Consider the following 13447-nt stretch of genomic DNA (forward strand, 5'->3'; position numbering starts at 1 on the left):
CTGTCAGAGGAAAGATGGTAAAACGAGCTCGCTTTGGTTAAAATCAGAACCGACTCCAGTGGGTCGTGCCTTTCCCTACCTCATACTGCTGTGGGATGAAAAGGTTTGCAGGCTCTCCCCAGGACAAGGAGAAAAAGAAAAAACGAAAGAGAAAACAGGTCTGGGGAGAGAAGAGTGACAGACACGCAGAAAAGAGGAGGAGGAAGAGAGAAAACGTTTTTGGGGACGGACCGGTGAAAAGATGCAGGAAGGTCCAGCAGTTCAGGAAGCCCAGGTGTGTACCAGGCTCTGCTGCCCATCTTTCCCAACTCTCAGCGCTGCTGCAAGTCAGTCCGACCTGCTGGCAAGGGACGGTGCTGCGCGGGGCTTGGAAATAACTCCATGGCCGCTCCCCAGGGGCTCCCCATCGAGCCCTGCTGCGTGGCACAGGGGCCCTGTGCATCTGTGCATGCATGCAGGTCTCTAAGGGCATTTCCCGTGGGCATAAGGCGCCAGAGCCGTGCCCTGGTTGATGCCAGCCATAGCTCTCTCTTCTGGGCTATGAACAATTCCTCGTCAGCGGTGTTCCCTAAAGAAAGGGGAAGCGAGTCATGCCTATTCCTGCCTTCATGGGTTTATCAGTGCTCTCTGACTCTGTCGTTGTAGGTGCCGTTTCCCTGTTACTGGCTGAAGCCCTGTGACTCCCAGGCCCGCCCCCCGCCGCAGTTGATGTTTGCAATAAAAGGATCTTTTCTCTCTTCTGAGTGTGTCTGCCATACGATATTCTGGAGTAGGTAGATGGGTTTTTGTGATGAGTCCTCGGGGAGGAGTCTGGGATCTTGCCTTGTCCCAGCATCCTTTCCCGCAGGCATCAGGGCTGAGTTCAGGTGCTTTAGGAGTGAAACCAAAGCACGGACTCACACAGGAGGGTGGAGGTTGGAAGGGACCTGTAGAGTTCCTCTGGTCCAACCTGCCTGCTCAAGCAGGCTCACCTAGAGCAGGTTGCCCGGGACAATGTGCCCTTGGGTTTTGAACATCGCCAAGGACGGAGACTCCGCAAACTCCCTGGGCAACCTGTGCCAGTGTTTGACCACGTTGACAGGAAAAAGTTGTTTTCTCATGTGCAGCTGGAGCATATCATGTGTTTTAATTTGTGCCTGTTGCCGCTGGTGCTCTCACTGGGCACTCTTGAGAAGAGCCTGGCTCCCTCATCTTCATTCCCTCCCAGCAGGGATAGATAGATGATAGATTGATAGATAGATAGATAGATAAGAAACCCCCCGGCTTTCTCTTCTCCCCACGGCAGTGTGCCAGCTTAAAAGCACCAGGGCAAAGTTGGCTTTCTTGAGGCTCCTTGTTTTGCAGGTGACTTGGAGACGTGGAGGTGCGTGAGGTTCCCCTGCCAAGAGAGGCAGAGGGCTGGAGGGCACAGCTGGACTCCTGCTCCTGCAACAGCAGGGACTCGCTGGCCAGAAATGGCCCCGAGGACCCCGGCAAGGGGCTGTGCTCAGTGCTGCAGAGGAAGGGGAAACTCCCCCCGGGAGCTGTGCCAATCTGCCCGGGGGAAAAAAACTCCTTCCTGAGCCCAGCCCTGGTGCCCCGAGCAGGGTCCGGGGAGCTCCTGCGGGGGAGCGTGTTTGGGGTCGGCAGCCAGGGACCTTTTCCAGCCTGTTTGGTGCAAAGGCACGGGTGGGCATGGGGCATCAGTCCCGGGAGAGCCGTGGCTGACTCCTCTTTCCCGGGAAGGGCAGGTCGCTCTCGCCGTGTCTCTGTCCTGCTCCCACCTGGGTTTCTTTGTCCTGCCAGCTGCTGCCCAGCGAGGAGGATTCGGCTGAGCTCAGCAGGGATGTCCCGGGACCCACTGAAGGAGAGCTCCTGCTTGGTCAGCATCCTGACCGCTAGCCCCGCTCTCGGGACGGCACGTCCCGTCCCACGCGTGAAGCGGTGCCTGGGCTTGCCCTGGGAGCGGCACGACTCGGGAGCGTTCTCCGGCTGCTGCGGCTCCCGTCCGTGCGATGGACGGAGGCGGCGGTTTCCCTGGCGGCTCTCCGCTGGTCTCGGCCCGCGACCCCTCGGGCTCCCTTTGGGCAGCCCTGCCCCGCACCCTGGGGATGGAAAGCGGCGCGATCCTGCTGCAGCTGCAGCTGCAGCTGCTGCGGGGACAAAGCCACGGGGGAGTGAGCGAGCGAGCAGCCTCGTGGTGCTTGGTCGCCAGCTGGGCTGAAACCACCACAGTCCTTTTTTGCTGACATCATCGCAACTGGGGAGAGAAAGGGCTGAGCTACCAGGGCCACTGCCAGCAGACTGTCATTAGGCACCAGAGTCAACGTTGACTCGAGAGGCCTGGGCAGAGCCCAGACCCCCCTGAAAGCAGCTGCAAGACCTGCCACGAGGTACAGGCCAGCTCCTCTGATGCTTCGGGCTCACGCTGGAACCCCAAGCGCTCCAAGCCCCAAAATGCAGCTGCCTCTGCAGCGCAGCAGCAGCAGCAGCCAGTGCCGAGCAGCGTGGGGAGATGGAGCAGAGAGGGGGGGCGCCCGGGCCGGGCTCGGCTCCGTTCGGCTCATCTCGTTTCTGTTCGGCTCCCTTCGGCTGGGCTCGGCTCCTCTCGGCTGGGCTCGGCTCGGTTCGGCTCCTCTCGTTTGCGCTCGGCTGCCCTCGGCTCCGCCCCGGCCGCAGCCCCGGCCCGGCCCCGCCTGAGGCAAGGGCGGGCGGCGGGCGCGGCGGGGCCAGTGGCCGTGGCGGGGGCTCCTCCCCGTCCGTGGAGCGGTGGGCTGCCCGGCGGTCGCCAGCGCCGGGGCTGCCCGGGGGCCTCGCAGGCCGGCAGCGGGGCTGAGGCGGCGGCGGCGGCGGTGGCGGCATCTCCCGTCGCGGCAGGCCGGGGCGCCGGGTCCCGGCCTTCCCCCCGCAGGCCCGGCCGGTCCCGGCCCCTCCCTGCCGCCCCCGGGGCTGCGGGGGCAGCAGGGGACTGCCTGCCGCTGGTGGCTGTCCGGCGGAGGCCGGCGGGCACCGCGGAGACGTGCGGCTGTGTGTGGAGAGAAAGGAGTTTCTGCCGGCTGTCCCCGCAGGGAAGGGACCCGCAGCCGCCGGGGGTCTCCCTCCCTCCCTCCCTCCCTCCCAGCCTGGCGTGGGTGGCGGGCTGCGACACAGTCCTGCCCGGGCGTTCTTGGCAGCCCCCGGGGCAAGAGGCCCTGGAGGGAGCTTCAGGGAGGTCGGCAGTGGCGTTTCCAGAGCAGTCGCGTCCCGTTGGCTCTGCTGCTTCCTTCCCTCGGCTGGGAGAACGGAGGACGTCCTCGACAGCAGGTACCTACCTGTCGGTTGCCTGAAACCAGGAGGTTCCTAGGTTCCTAGGAGACCCTCAATTCGGACGGGACTGGGGGGGCTGCTCTTTTCCTGCCCTCTTTCACTGACCGTGAAAGCGGTCGCTTCCGAGGGGCTACTGCACTTGCACGGGAGTGTAATGGGAGTAATGGGAGCTGTAAAAAGCGCTCCTGTTCCAGTGCCGTGCGTGGGTTTCGTGCTTCAGTGGGAAAAGAGGCTGGTTTTACTGACGGTGTTTTGAAATGTTGTTTAAAGCGTTCAGCTGAGAAGCTCTCGAGCCTCTGTAGTGGTTTAACCCCAGCCGGCAGCTAAGCCCTGCACGGCCGCTCGCTCGCTGCCCCGCAGTGGGAGGAGGGAGAGGATCGGAAGGGTGAATCAACTCGCGTGTTGGGATAAAGATGGTTTAACAAGTAAAAGCTGTGCACGCGAGCAAAGCCAAGTCAGGAATTCAGTCACTGCTTCCCATTGTCTGGCAGGTGTTTAGTTTGCAGGAAAGCAGGGTTCCATCACGCCTAACAGTTACTTGGGCATGTCCCCCCTTCCTCCTTCTTCCCCCAGTTATATTGCTGAGCGTGACATCCTGTGGTCTGGAATATCCCTTGGGTCAGTTGGGGTCAGCTGTCCCAGTTTTGTGCCCCCCCCAGCTTCTTGTGCACCCGCAGCCGACTCCCTGGTGGGGTGGGGTGAGGGGCAGAAAAGGCCTTGATGCTGTGTAAGCACTGCTTTCAGCACAAATCCAAAACGTAGCCCCGTGCAAGCTACTGTGGGGAAAATTAACTCTCTGCCAGTCAAAACCAGCACAGCCGTGGAGCTCTGTACGCAAAGTACGTCCTTCTTTCTTGGGCTGTCTGCTGGTAGCAATGTGCCTTTTGCTGGCCTGGCAATCTGGCGCTCAAGTGTGGATGTGGAAAGAGTCTTTGGAAACTCTCAGTGGCAGCAGTTGTTTGTTGTGCTCTTGGGATTTTTTCTTTCACGAGGTTCCCCTTGCGCTGCCACTCCTCTTTCCGACGTCTTTGTGACAAACCTGTCCTGTTGTTTGGAAAGAAGAGCGTGCCTCTGCTGCAGGCAGAGGGGCTGAGCAGGCCTTTTAGGATAACTGCTGCTCTCAGTTTCTAGAAGGCACTGTAGTGTCAAGCCTGAGAAAGGAGAGTGAAGGGAGAGTGTTTTAGTCTGTGGTACTGCTGGCATGCAAGGCAGAGAAAGGAAAGCGGCCTTTGGGTGTGCAGGGGACAATGAATAGGAAGGTTGTGGGAGGTAACAGTTGTGTGGTAAGGCTGCAATGGGAAGTTTGAGTTAGCAGCCAGCAAAGTAACTAAAGCACAGGGTGCTGAGCAGCCTGGTCAGCTGGGGAAGATGTAAAACAAGTGAGGAGGATGGTCCTTTAGAAGTGAAAAAGAGACTTTCCCTGAGGGTATTGCCCTGGAGGAATCTGCTTGTGTCTGCTAGTCAGGCAGGCAGACAGAGATGATGGGCAAGTGCTTCTGTGAGTGGGCAAAACCTTGACCAGCTCAGTCGAGGAGCTCTGGAGCTTTTAGTTTGAGAGGGGACTGGGAATTGCTGGAGGCTGCGATCTGTAATAATTCCAGAAGTTTGAGGTGCTCTGAAAAAGGAGCTGGAGCTGCTTAGGTTTAAGGGTTGTATTTTTAAGCAGGTGCCTCTAGATTGGGTCCTGCTGAAGGAGTGTTCTGTAGGGCTCAAACTTGGTCTGAAACTTTATGAGTTGTTGTTGGTGTCTCAGCCTCTGATAAAAAATGAATAATGATAGTATTCATGAGTATTAATAAAAAAGCCGTGGCTCAGCATAATCTGGCTCCCTGTGTATGTTGTTGCAAGGCTGTGATCATCATCGGACAGCAGTTCAAGGTTGATGCCCTCAGAGGCTTTTGGAAAATGTTCTGAACTGTTGAGGTTAAGTCTCTTTTCAGGTGGTGGCACCCGTGCAGAAACTAGGACTGAGATCCTTTTGAGCCAGGAAAGTATCCCTGCATCAGAGGAACAGAACAGTGTCGTGGCATCCCGAAAGGGCTGTTTTCATGCCAGTGAGGTTGCAGCAGGGCTAAAATGCCATAGGCAATGACTCAAGCCTCTGCCTAGAGAGTGGTTTTATGAGTGTGAGTGAATTTGCTTTGGCAATGAGATGTGCACAGGCATTGCCAGGGCCTGGCTTTACTCTGGAAGTGACTGTTGTTAGCTGCTGCAGAATTGAAGAGACTGTGCTATGAACACCACGCCAATTAGGCTGTCTCCAGACCTGAAGCTGCATTAAATCTCGTGCCACACTAGTCTCCTTTTTCCTTTGGAGAAGTAGGCCGAGTCTTTGAAATTCTGCTGCATGACTTTATTTTGGGATGAATTGAAACGCAGTTGTTTCTTTAGCTTTGCTTATTAGCATTCTGCTGGAATAGCGTCAGATCTAGGAGGATTAACCTTCCTCCTTGTTTTGTTCTCTGTGTTGATTTTGGAGAGGAAGGTGTGTTGTCTGTCTTGTGGTGTCGTGTGGTGTTCAGAAGATGCTTGAAATGTTGCTCTTGTCTGTGACCAAGCTCTTTCCCTCAGCGTAATCCCTTTGGACAGTGCTGCCAGTAGTGTGCGTACGTTTCTGAGCAGCCTGCAGGTGTTTGATCTCCTGATGGTACAGAGAGCACTGCATTTGTTTGAGTTTGGCAGCCTGTCATCGCCCCTTGCTTTCTTCCATTCTTTCCACCCTCTTCAGCGTCCCTTCCTGAATCGTACTTTTGTGTCCCTGGTGATTCATGAAGGCTTCATGACCACAGCGTGAGTCTTGGGTGGGTGATATCTGTCCTTCTGCTGTGGCGCGCTGTGTAACTCCTTTCATTAACTTGTTCCATATTAAGCGAGGAGAGGGCCTTTCTGAAGAGGAAGGAGAGTTCTCATCTCTGACCGAGTTCTGGCTGGGGCCCCTGAATGTGGAGGATATGAGAATGGCTGCCTGCCAGACCATATACCAGAGAACACTTGCATGCCGTAATTCCTTACACTCCACCCTATTTCCTTATTTCCAAGTGACACTTGTGCGACATTTGTTTACTTCTGAATGGGTTCAGCTTTCCTTTGAGACTTTCTCTCCCTGTGCATTTTATTGTTGGCCGATACCTGGCAGTGAACAACTTTGAGAAGCTGGCTTACAAAAGATGTAGTTAATAGTTGGGAAGCTGTGGAAGCCAGGGGACGTTCTTTTAATGACGCCATTACTTTGTGGCCAAGCTTGGTGACAGCTGATGAGTTCTGTTGTTGTCATCTTCTTCCTGAGACAGAAGAAAGCCCCTGCCGTTCCTGAGGAAATGAGACCAATATACTGCCTGTTTAAAAATGCTCCTGTTAGTTAAGTTGAAACAAATCTTCAGAGTACAGTAGTAGCATTGCAAATATTATTGAAGAAAATGTGCTGATCGTAACTGATACAGAAAATTATTGGTTAATTTCTTTTTCTTTTTCAATTTTGAAAATACTGAAAGGTATTCCTAGAAAAAGTTTCCCGTTTATAAAGCAGGAGTTTGTTGGGGCTGAATTACAGTTCCTTTGTAACTGAATTGGGTCAATATTCCGAAAAAGGGGAATATGTTTATTTTTGAAACAGGTCAATACTTGCATGTGTTGTGCTGGCAAGGAGGAGGCTTCTTAAATGTAGAACTTGTTAAATTTAAAAGCACACCTCCACTCTCCATAGTATTGCTTCTATGTTAATTCAGGGTTAAGATATTCGTTCACTTCAGTTTCTGTGAATCTGTTAGGGCAGCGTGCTCTAAGGTGATGGGAGGGAGCAGGGGGAAGAAGGGGAGGAGGAAAAGCAAAATATCTGCAACCTGCTCTTCCATGACTCCTGCAAACTGTAATGTTATTTTTTTTTGTTATTTTTTCCCCTACCTTCTGCGCATTATGTGCTTGAGCAGAAAGTAGATTCAAGTGAGGAACTTCCTTTTGAGGACTAAAGGATGCCTCAGTGCCTTGTTGCCATTGTAGCTGTGAGTGTAGCTGTAGTGGCAGACATGTGTTTTCTTATTTTTAATATTATTTTTAGGTTTTGACTTAAACCAACCCTTGTCGGCCTAGTTAAGCTTTTTTTATTGTCTGACCCCAGATCTCACAGGGACAAACACAGCAGCAGTATCTAAGCAAGGGATCAGGCTGCATGTGCTCAGAGGGGTGGTGGGATTTGGTTAAGCAGCCTTAATGTTGTGGATGTCTGCAACTCTTGCATCTCACCTTACGGCCCTGTTTGCCATGCCCCTCTCACCTCTGGTTTCTCGCCCCAGGTACGGTCCACAGTGAGCGACTTTGCTGTTTTCCTCACTATCGTCATCATGGTGCTCCTTGACTTTGTGGTTGGGATCCCATTGCCGAAGCTCCAGGTCCCCCATGCGTTCAAGGTAACGGGGTGTTTTGGCACGTGGGGGTGCCACAAGGTGATGCCGGGGCAGGGCAGGGCTGAGTCTGGAGGAGATGCTGGTGGTGTGACCATCTCCTCTTCCACCTCCAAGTGCCTTGCTTCCTCCTGGAAACGAGAAGATGGCCCCAAAACTAGATACCTACAGGGGAACTATCTAGAGCTGCTTGCAAGGAGGAGACTGGCACTGCTGAAGCCCATGGGAGAGGGGGACATGAAGCCAGGGCTGGGAGGTGCTCTGACGCAAGGAGGGAGGGGAAAATGAAAGCCAGTGGAGTGCCTGGGCTGGGAGACAATGCTGATGTGTGGGCTTTGTTGCAGCCTACCAGAGACGACCGCGGGTGGTTCATCAACCCCATAGGACCCAACCCTTGGTGGACGGTGTTGGCTGCGCTCGTCCCAGCTCTGCTCTGCACCATCTTGATATTCATGGACCATCAGATCAGTGCCGTTATTGTGAACAGGAAGGAGCACAAGCTGAAGGTAAGGGCCTGCGAGAGATGACCCCAGCCCCTTCTGGGCTGCAGGTCTGGGGGGAAGCTCTTATTCCCGATGCTTTCTGAAGGCATTGGTTTGGGACAAGGTCAGGCTGCGTGGCAGGATGCTCTCCTGGATTAACGATGAAGCAGGGAGCAAGTGACAGGGCAGTATAGATGAGCAACCTTTTGGAGGAGCAAATTAATCTTGGAGCAATAGAGAAGTGCGTTTTTGTTTTAAAATGGCAGCAGCAGCAGGTGTGGGGAATGAATTGTTTTGATGCGCTGCCAGGGATAACTCAGAGTCACACCTTCCTCGCAAGTGGCAGAATTTTCTTTGTGAGTGAAAAAAATGATTTGGTGCTTTTGGGTTGTGGGTTGGTTTTTTTTTGGAGAAGTATGTATCGCACAAGCTCTGCATATCCATTGTTTCTGAACTCCTGCCAGATTTTCATGCCAGGTGCTTGTGCAAAGTCTGCATACACCCTTGCTTGTTTCCATTTCTTGTTTTGAATTCTGAAGAAATTGACTTGTGCTCGAGCAGGGTTTGAGTCTGACTTGCGACGTTATCCTTGCTCTTGTGCTATGGGATGCTCTGTTTCTTGTTTTCCTGCCTGCAGAAAGGATGCGGGTACCACCTGGACCTTTTTGTGGTGGCCGTGATGCTCGGGGTGTGCTCTGTGATGGGGCTGCCCTGGTTTGTGGCTGCGACCGTCCTGTCCATCACCCACGTGAATAGCCTCAAAGTAGAGTCTGACTGCTCAGCTCCAGGAGAACAACCCAAGTTTCTGGGGATACGAGAGCAGAGAGTCACTGGCTTGCTGATCTTTGTGCTCATGGGCTGCTCTGTCTTCTTCACTTCTGTGTTAAAGGTGAGAGGAAAATGCAAACCACCCAACAACCGTGAGCTTGTTGGCGGTTACAGAAAAACAGTCCCCTCTCTGCAGGCCTGAGTAGTTAGTTGTGGAGCGGAGGAGGAGGAGGTGGTCCCAACCCTTGGGGCTTGACCCACGGTGGGAACCAGCCTCGGTTAGGCTTTGCAGCCCTTCAGGCCCCCGTTTGGTGTGCTCGAGATGAGCAAGCAACGCAACTGCTTGAATTTTTGGGTGTCTTTCAGGCCCGCCCATGTTTATGGGTTACAGTTGAGCATATTCAGACCAGCACATCTGCTGTCTTTCAAACAGGCAGCCCTTTAGTGGCTGCAATTTGCTCCCCAAATGCCCCGGAGCAGCCGTTCCCAGGAGCTAAACACACTGAGGTCATCCCCGTGGGCTTCCTTGCACGTTCCTCCCACAAAGTAATCTCGTCTCTAGGCTAGGAGGAGGCCTGTGGCCTTTGCCTGTTGCCCCAAGAATAGGCAGAAGTGTTTCTTCTACCGCCAGAGAATGCGGCATAGGGTAGCACGGGTGAAATCGCCTATTTTCCTCCAACCTTTCTGGAAAATAGGATTATTCTGAGGAGAGATAACTCCCAAGTTCAGCCTAAAGCAGAGCCTTAGCTCACTCGTGCGCACAAAATGGCAAAAAAATGGTTAAAATCTGACCCATCTCTAAGCCTGAATGGAAAAAGCTTCAAGCAATTTTAGGCAGTGCCTGTGGAAGAGGGTGGTAATACTGAAAATGCAATACAGAAAAAGAAACGATTGCATTCTTTCTTTTTTTTTTTCTTTCCCCCCCCAGTTTATACCAATGCCTGTGCTTTATGGCGTCTTTCTCTACATGGGTGTGTCGTCGCTCAGAGGAATTCAGGTACGGACTCTTTTACAGCGTGCAGCATGTCGGCTCCCTGGTATTTTGTCTCCGTAGCAGCAGGGAAAAAAGCAGTGGCATGGGAAAAACTTCTCGCAGAGCAAGCAATGAAACTCTTTTGTGTAAGAAAGAGATTGGTGGAGGCACAGGAGGTAGAGAGGGCTGGGAGGACCAGGCAAGTTCAGCGCTCTCTGTTGCAGGGTTTAGGGCAGGTCAGTGTTTGGTTACGTGAAAAGCGGGGGAATTTGGTGCAAAGGGAAGGCAGTTTCTACCACTGGTGGAAATCCTTGCGGGGGGATTCAGTGGGCTGAGAAATGCTAATAATGGAATGGCATGAAATAGTTGCCGTTTGGTGGGCAGCTCTCAGGGGCAAGCCGGTTGCTAGATGGAGCGAAGGGAAAATGGGTGCTGCTCCCAGGAGGAACGCGGTGGGATCCAGGATTTCTGACGGCAAGCGAGATGCTGCAAAGTGCCTCCACGTCTCGAGAGGGCCAGCAACTTGCCGCAGTCCCAAGGTGGCAACCTTTCCCTTTTATTTCGCAGTTCTTTGATCGCTTGAAGCTGTTTTGGATGCCGGCGAAACACCAGCCGGATTTCATCTAACTGCGGCACGTGCCCTTGCGAAAGGTGCATTTCTTCACGGCGATCCAGCTGACCTGCCTCGTCCTGCTCTGGACCATCAAGGTGTCCCGTGCCGCCATCATCTTTCCCATGATGGTAAGAGCTGCCACCGCTCGGCAGCGGGGTGTTTGCAGCGTTGGAGTGAGAGGTGGCATCGTCTCTGAGCTCACTGCATCTTCCCTCTTATTCGTGAAGGTTTTGGCTCTCGTCTTTGTCCGGAAAGCGATGGATTTCTGCTTCTCAAAGCGAGAGCTCAGCTCTCTGGATGACCTTATGCCAGAAAGGAAGAAGAAGTTGGACGATGCCAGAAATGAAGCCGGAGAAGAAGACGAGGTAAGGCTTGCTGTGTCCTCGGGGCTGGACATCTCCGTGTGTCTGTGAGATTGCCTGTTTCTCTTACAGCTTGTCTGGAAACGTTGGGGGAAGATCAGCACTCAATCGAAATAGATCCCAATAGCCTGTAACTTTTGTAACCTTTGTTTCCTCAAGTAGCAGTGAGCTGAGCGCTTGAATACAGGTGTAATTTTTAAAACGAGTCGTTTTTCACAAAGGTCATTATCATTATGATGATTATTATTAGATGCTGCTGCTGCTGCTGCTGGCAAGACTTGCTCATAATCGTGTTTTGAACACACAATCCCCCTGCCCCGAAATCTTTGGAGTGAACGGTTTCTCCCCTGCTGCACTAATACCTATAGCTGCCAAGGGGCAGAAGGGGAGGGCAGACTGCTAAGTTTGTGCTGGGCATTCAGCTTATCTCCACTTTGATCAAAGACAGAGAACGTGATTTGTCCCTTTTTTACATCAGGAGTCCAGGAGCGTGATGGAAGCTGCTGCTGCTGCAAGTTCAGTTCAGCTGAACGTGGGGAAGACCAGTGACATGGATATGCCAAAACAAAGCAGTGACAGGTAAAGCCCCACCAAGCGCCAGGAACCCCGGCAAGATTAGCTTGAAGGTGTTTGGCAGAGTTTTCTCCACTTGCCTCTTTGTGGGGCATCCCACAGAAACCAGCAGGCAGCTTGGTGGGAAAATCAAATTTGGGGGCAGGGCTGCAGGAGGCAATTGCAGGGCTCTGACCCCAAGCAGAGTGGCTGCAGCACTCACGTTTGACCCCCAAACCTTGCCTCATCAGTGCCTTTACGGTAGCTGGAGATCCTCATACTTACACATGAGGAGTTGCAGGCGTGATCTGTACCAGCAGTGGCTTAGGAACCCGGACCGGGGCTAAGCCCCAGCAAGAGCCTTTGCACAGAGCTGTTGCTCTGCAGCTCCCCGGCTTGCCTCCCAAAACTCCTCATCCAGCAAAACCTCCCACGCTTATGCGGAGCTTTGATTCTCAGGGCTCCGCTGTTCCTCTTGCTGATGCTAATGCCCTTGGTGGCATCAGTTCCCATAATCACGGATTGCTATGTAAAATATTTATTGCAGGACTGATCCTTCTGAGATTGTTATCCTGGATGAAATGTCACAAATGACCGTATGGAAGGCTCTCACTTTGAAGACAGAAACCCTTTGAATCCAGGGAGGAAAAAGGTAAAGGATTGCACGTGAACGTGACCGTGCTCCTCTGCAAGCGACGGCGCACGCCTACACTTTTCCCACGCTTTGGCCGGCAAGGCTGAGCAAATGGCCTGTCCCTGGGAACAGGCAGTGAGGACCGTGGCATGCAAACCAGCTCCTCTCTGCTGTGGTGGTGCCCCGAACAGGGCTGAATCAGCAGCAGCTGGCAGGTCTTCCACTGATGATGCTCTCCCTCTTTTTCTCTTCCCTTCGCCTTTCCCCACTCCCGCTTTTCACGTTTAGGAATCTTGACTTTGAAGGAGAGGAGTGAGAGCGTGACTCGGGGATGTGCCAACGCAGACAGAGGGAGAAGGCGCTTTGTTTCAGTTGGAGGATTCCCATTAAAGCCATGCAGATGTTTTCAGTTATCCTTGGTGTGCTTCAGGCATTCAGTATCTCTAGACCAGCAAGCTGAGGGGAACGTCACAGTCAAGGGGAGTTTGGTGGTGTACAGTCTGTGTGCGTACGTGCGTGTGGGGGTGTGGGTTTGTAGTGGTAGAGGGACTGCTACTGCTTTATCATTCAGTGCTCTTCTTTTAATACCTAATTCCTCCTCTTTGTTTTCCTTCTCTTTTTTCCAAATGTAAACTGGGAATGTCCAAAATAATTTTCTGTTATATTTGATGCATTCTCCACTTTCTTCTTGATCACGACTGGGTTTTTAGTCTGGTTTGGAGTTCTGGCTTTAATTCACTCTTATGTCTCTTACTGGTACAAGAGGGATGCCCTCTGCAGCAGGGCAGCATAGAGAGCGTCCGAGCAGTTGGCCTAAGGTGAAAGAAAAGCATTTGCTCCCTGCGCTCCAGTTTTACCTTTCTTGGTTGGTTTGGCAAGTATCACAATAATGTGTGATGAACTGACTGTAAACCCCATTAACCGTCTCCCCGTGCCACTGCGGGGGGTTGGTAGGGAATCCGGGAGTGAAGTTGTGCCGGGAAGAAGGGAGGGGTGGAGGGAAGGTGCTCTGAGATTTGGTTGTATTTCTCATTACCCTGCTCTGGTTGATTTGTAATAAATTGAGTTAATTTTCCCCAAGCGGAGTCTCTTTTGCCTGTGACGGTAATTGGTGAGTGATCTCTCCTGTCCTTATCTCGACCCACAAGCTCTTTGTTATATTTTCTCTCCCCTGTCCAGCTGAGGAGGGGGAGTGATAGAACGGCTTTGGTGGGCACCTGGCATCCAGCCAGGGTCAACCCACCACAGGGGGAAATGATGTACTTAAGAAATGATGTACTTAAGCCACACGAAAAAGGCCACAAAGCTCTTGTGAAACAAGATCCCCTTTGTATGATCAACGCATGCCTTGCTAACAACTGTGCCCCTGAAGAAGAACTAA

The 13447-nt window shown here is 53.0% G+C and overlaps 1 protein-coding gene across 1 annotated transcript; it reads left to right on the forward strand.

The window, feature by feature from the left end:
• The first annotated feature begins 3073 nt into the window (after window positions 1–3073).
• LOC126037005 (electroneutral sodium bicarbonate exchanger 1-like) lies at window positions 3074–12991 on the forward strand. Its single transcript, XM_049797219.1, has 10 exons — window positions 3074–3282; window positions 7575–7688; window positions 8027–8188; window positions 8802–9053; window positions 9861–9929; window positions 10473–10646; window positions 10746–10883; window positions 11359–11459; window positions 11980–12084; window positions 12355–12991. Exons 2-6 carry the CDS (start codon window positions 7623–7625, stop codon window positions 10530–10532), a joined length of 609 nt encoding a protein of 202 aa, XP_049653176.1. The 5' UTR covers window positions 3074–3282; window positions 7575–7622; the 3' UTR covers window positions 10533–10646; window positions 10746–10883; window positions 11359–11459; window positions 11980–12084; window positions 12355–12991.
• The last annotated feature ends 456 nt before the right edge of the window (window positions 12992–13447 follow it).

This window comes from Accipiter gentilis, unplaced genomic scaffold, assembly GCF_929443795.1.
Source record: "Accipiter gentilis unplaced genomic scaffold, bAccGen1.1, whole genome shotgun sequence".
In the NCBI taxonomy this organism is placed as follows: Eukaryota; Metazoa; Chordata; class Aves; order Accipitriformes; family Accipitridae; genus Astur; species Astur gentilis.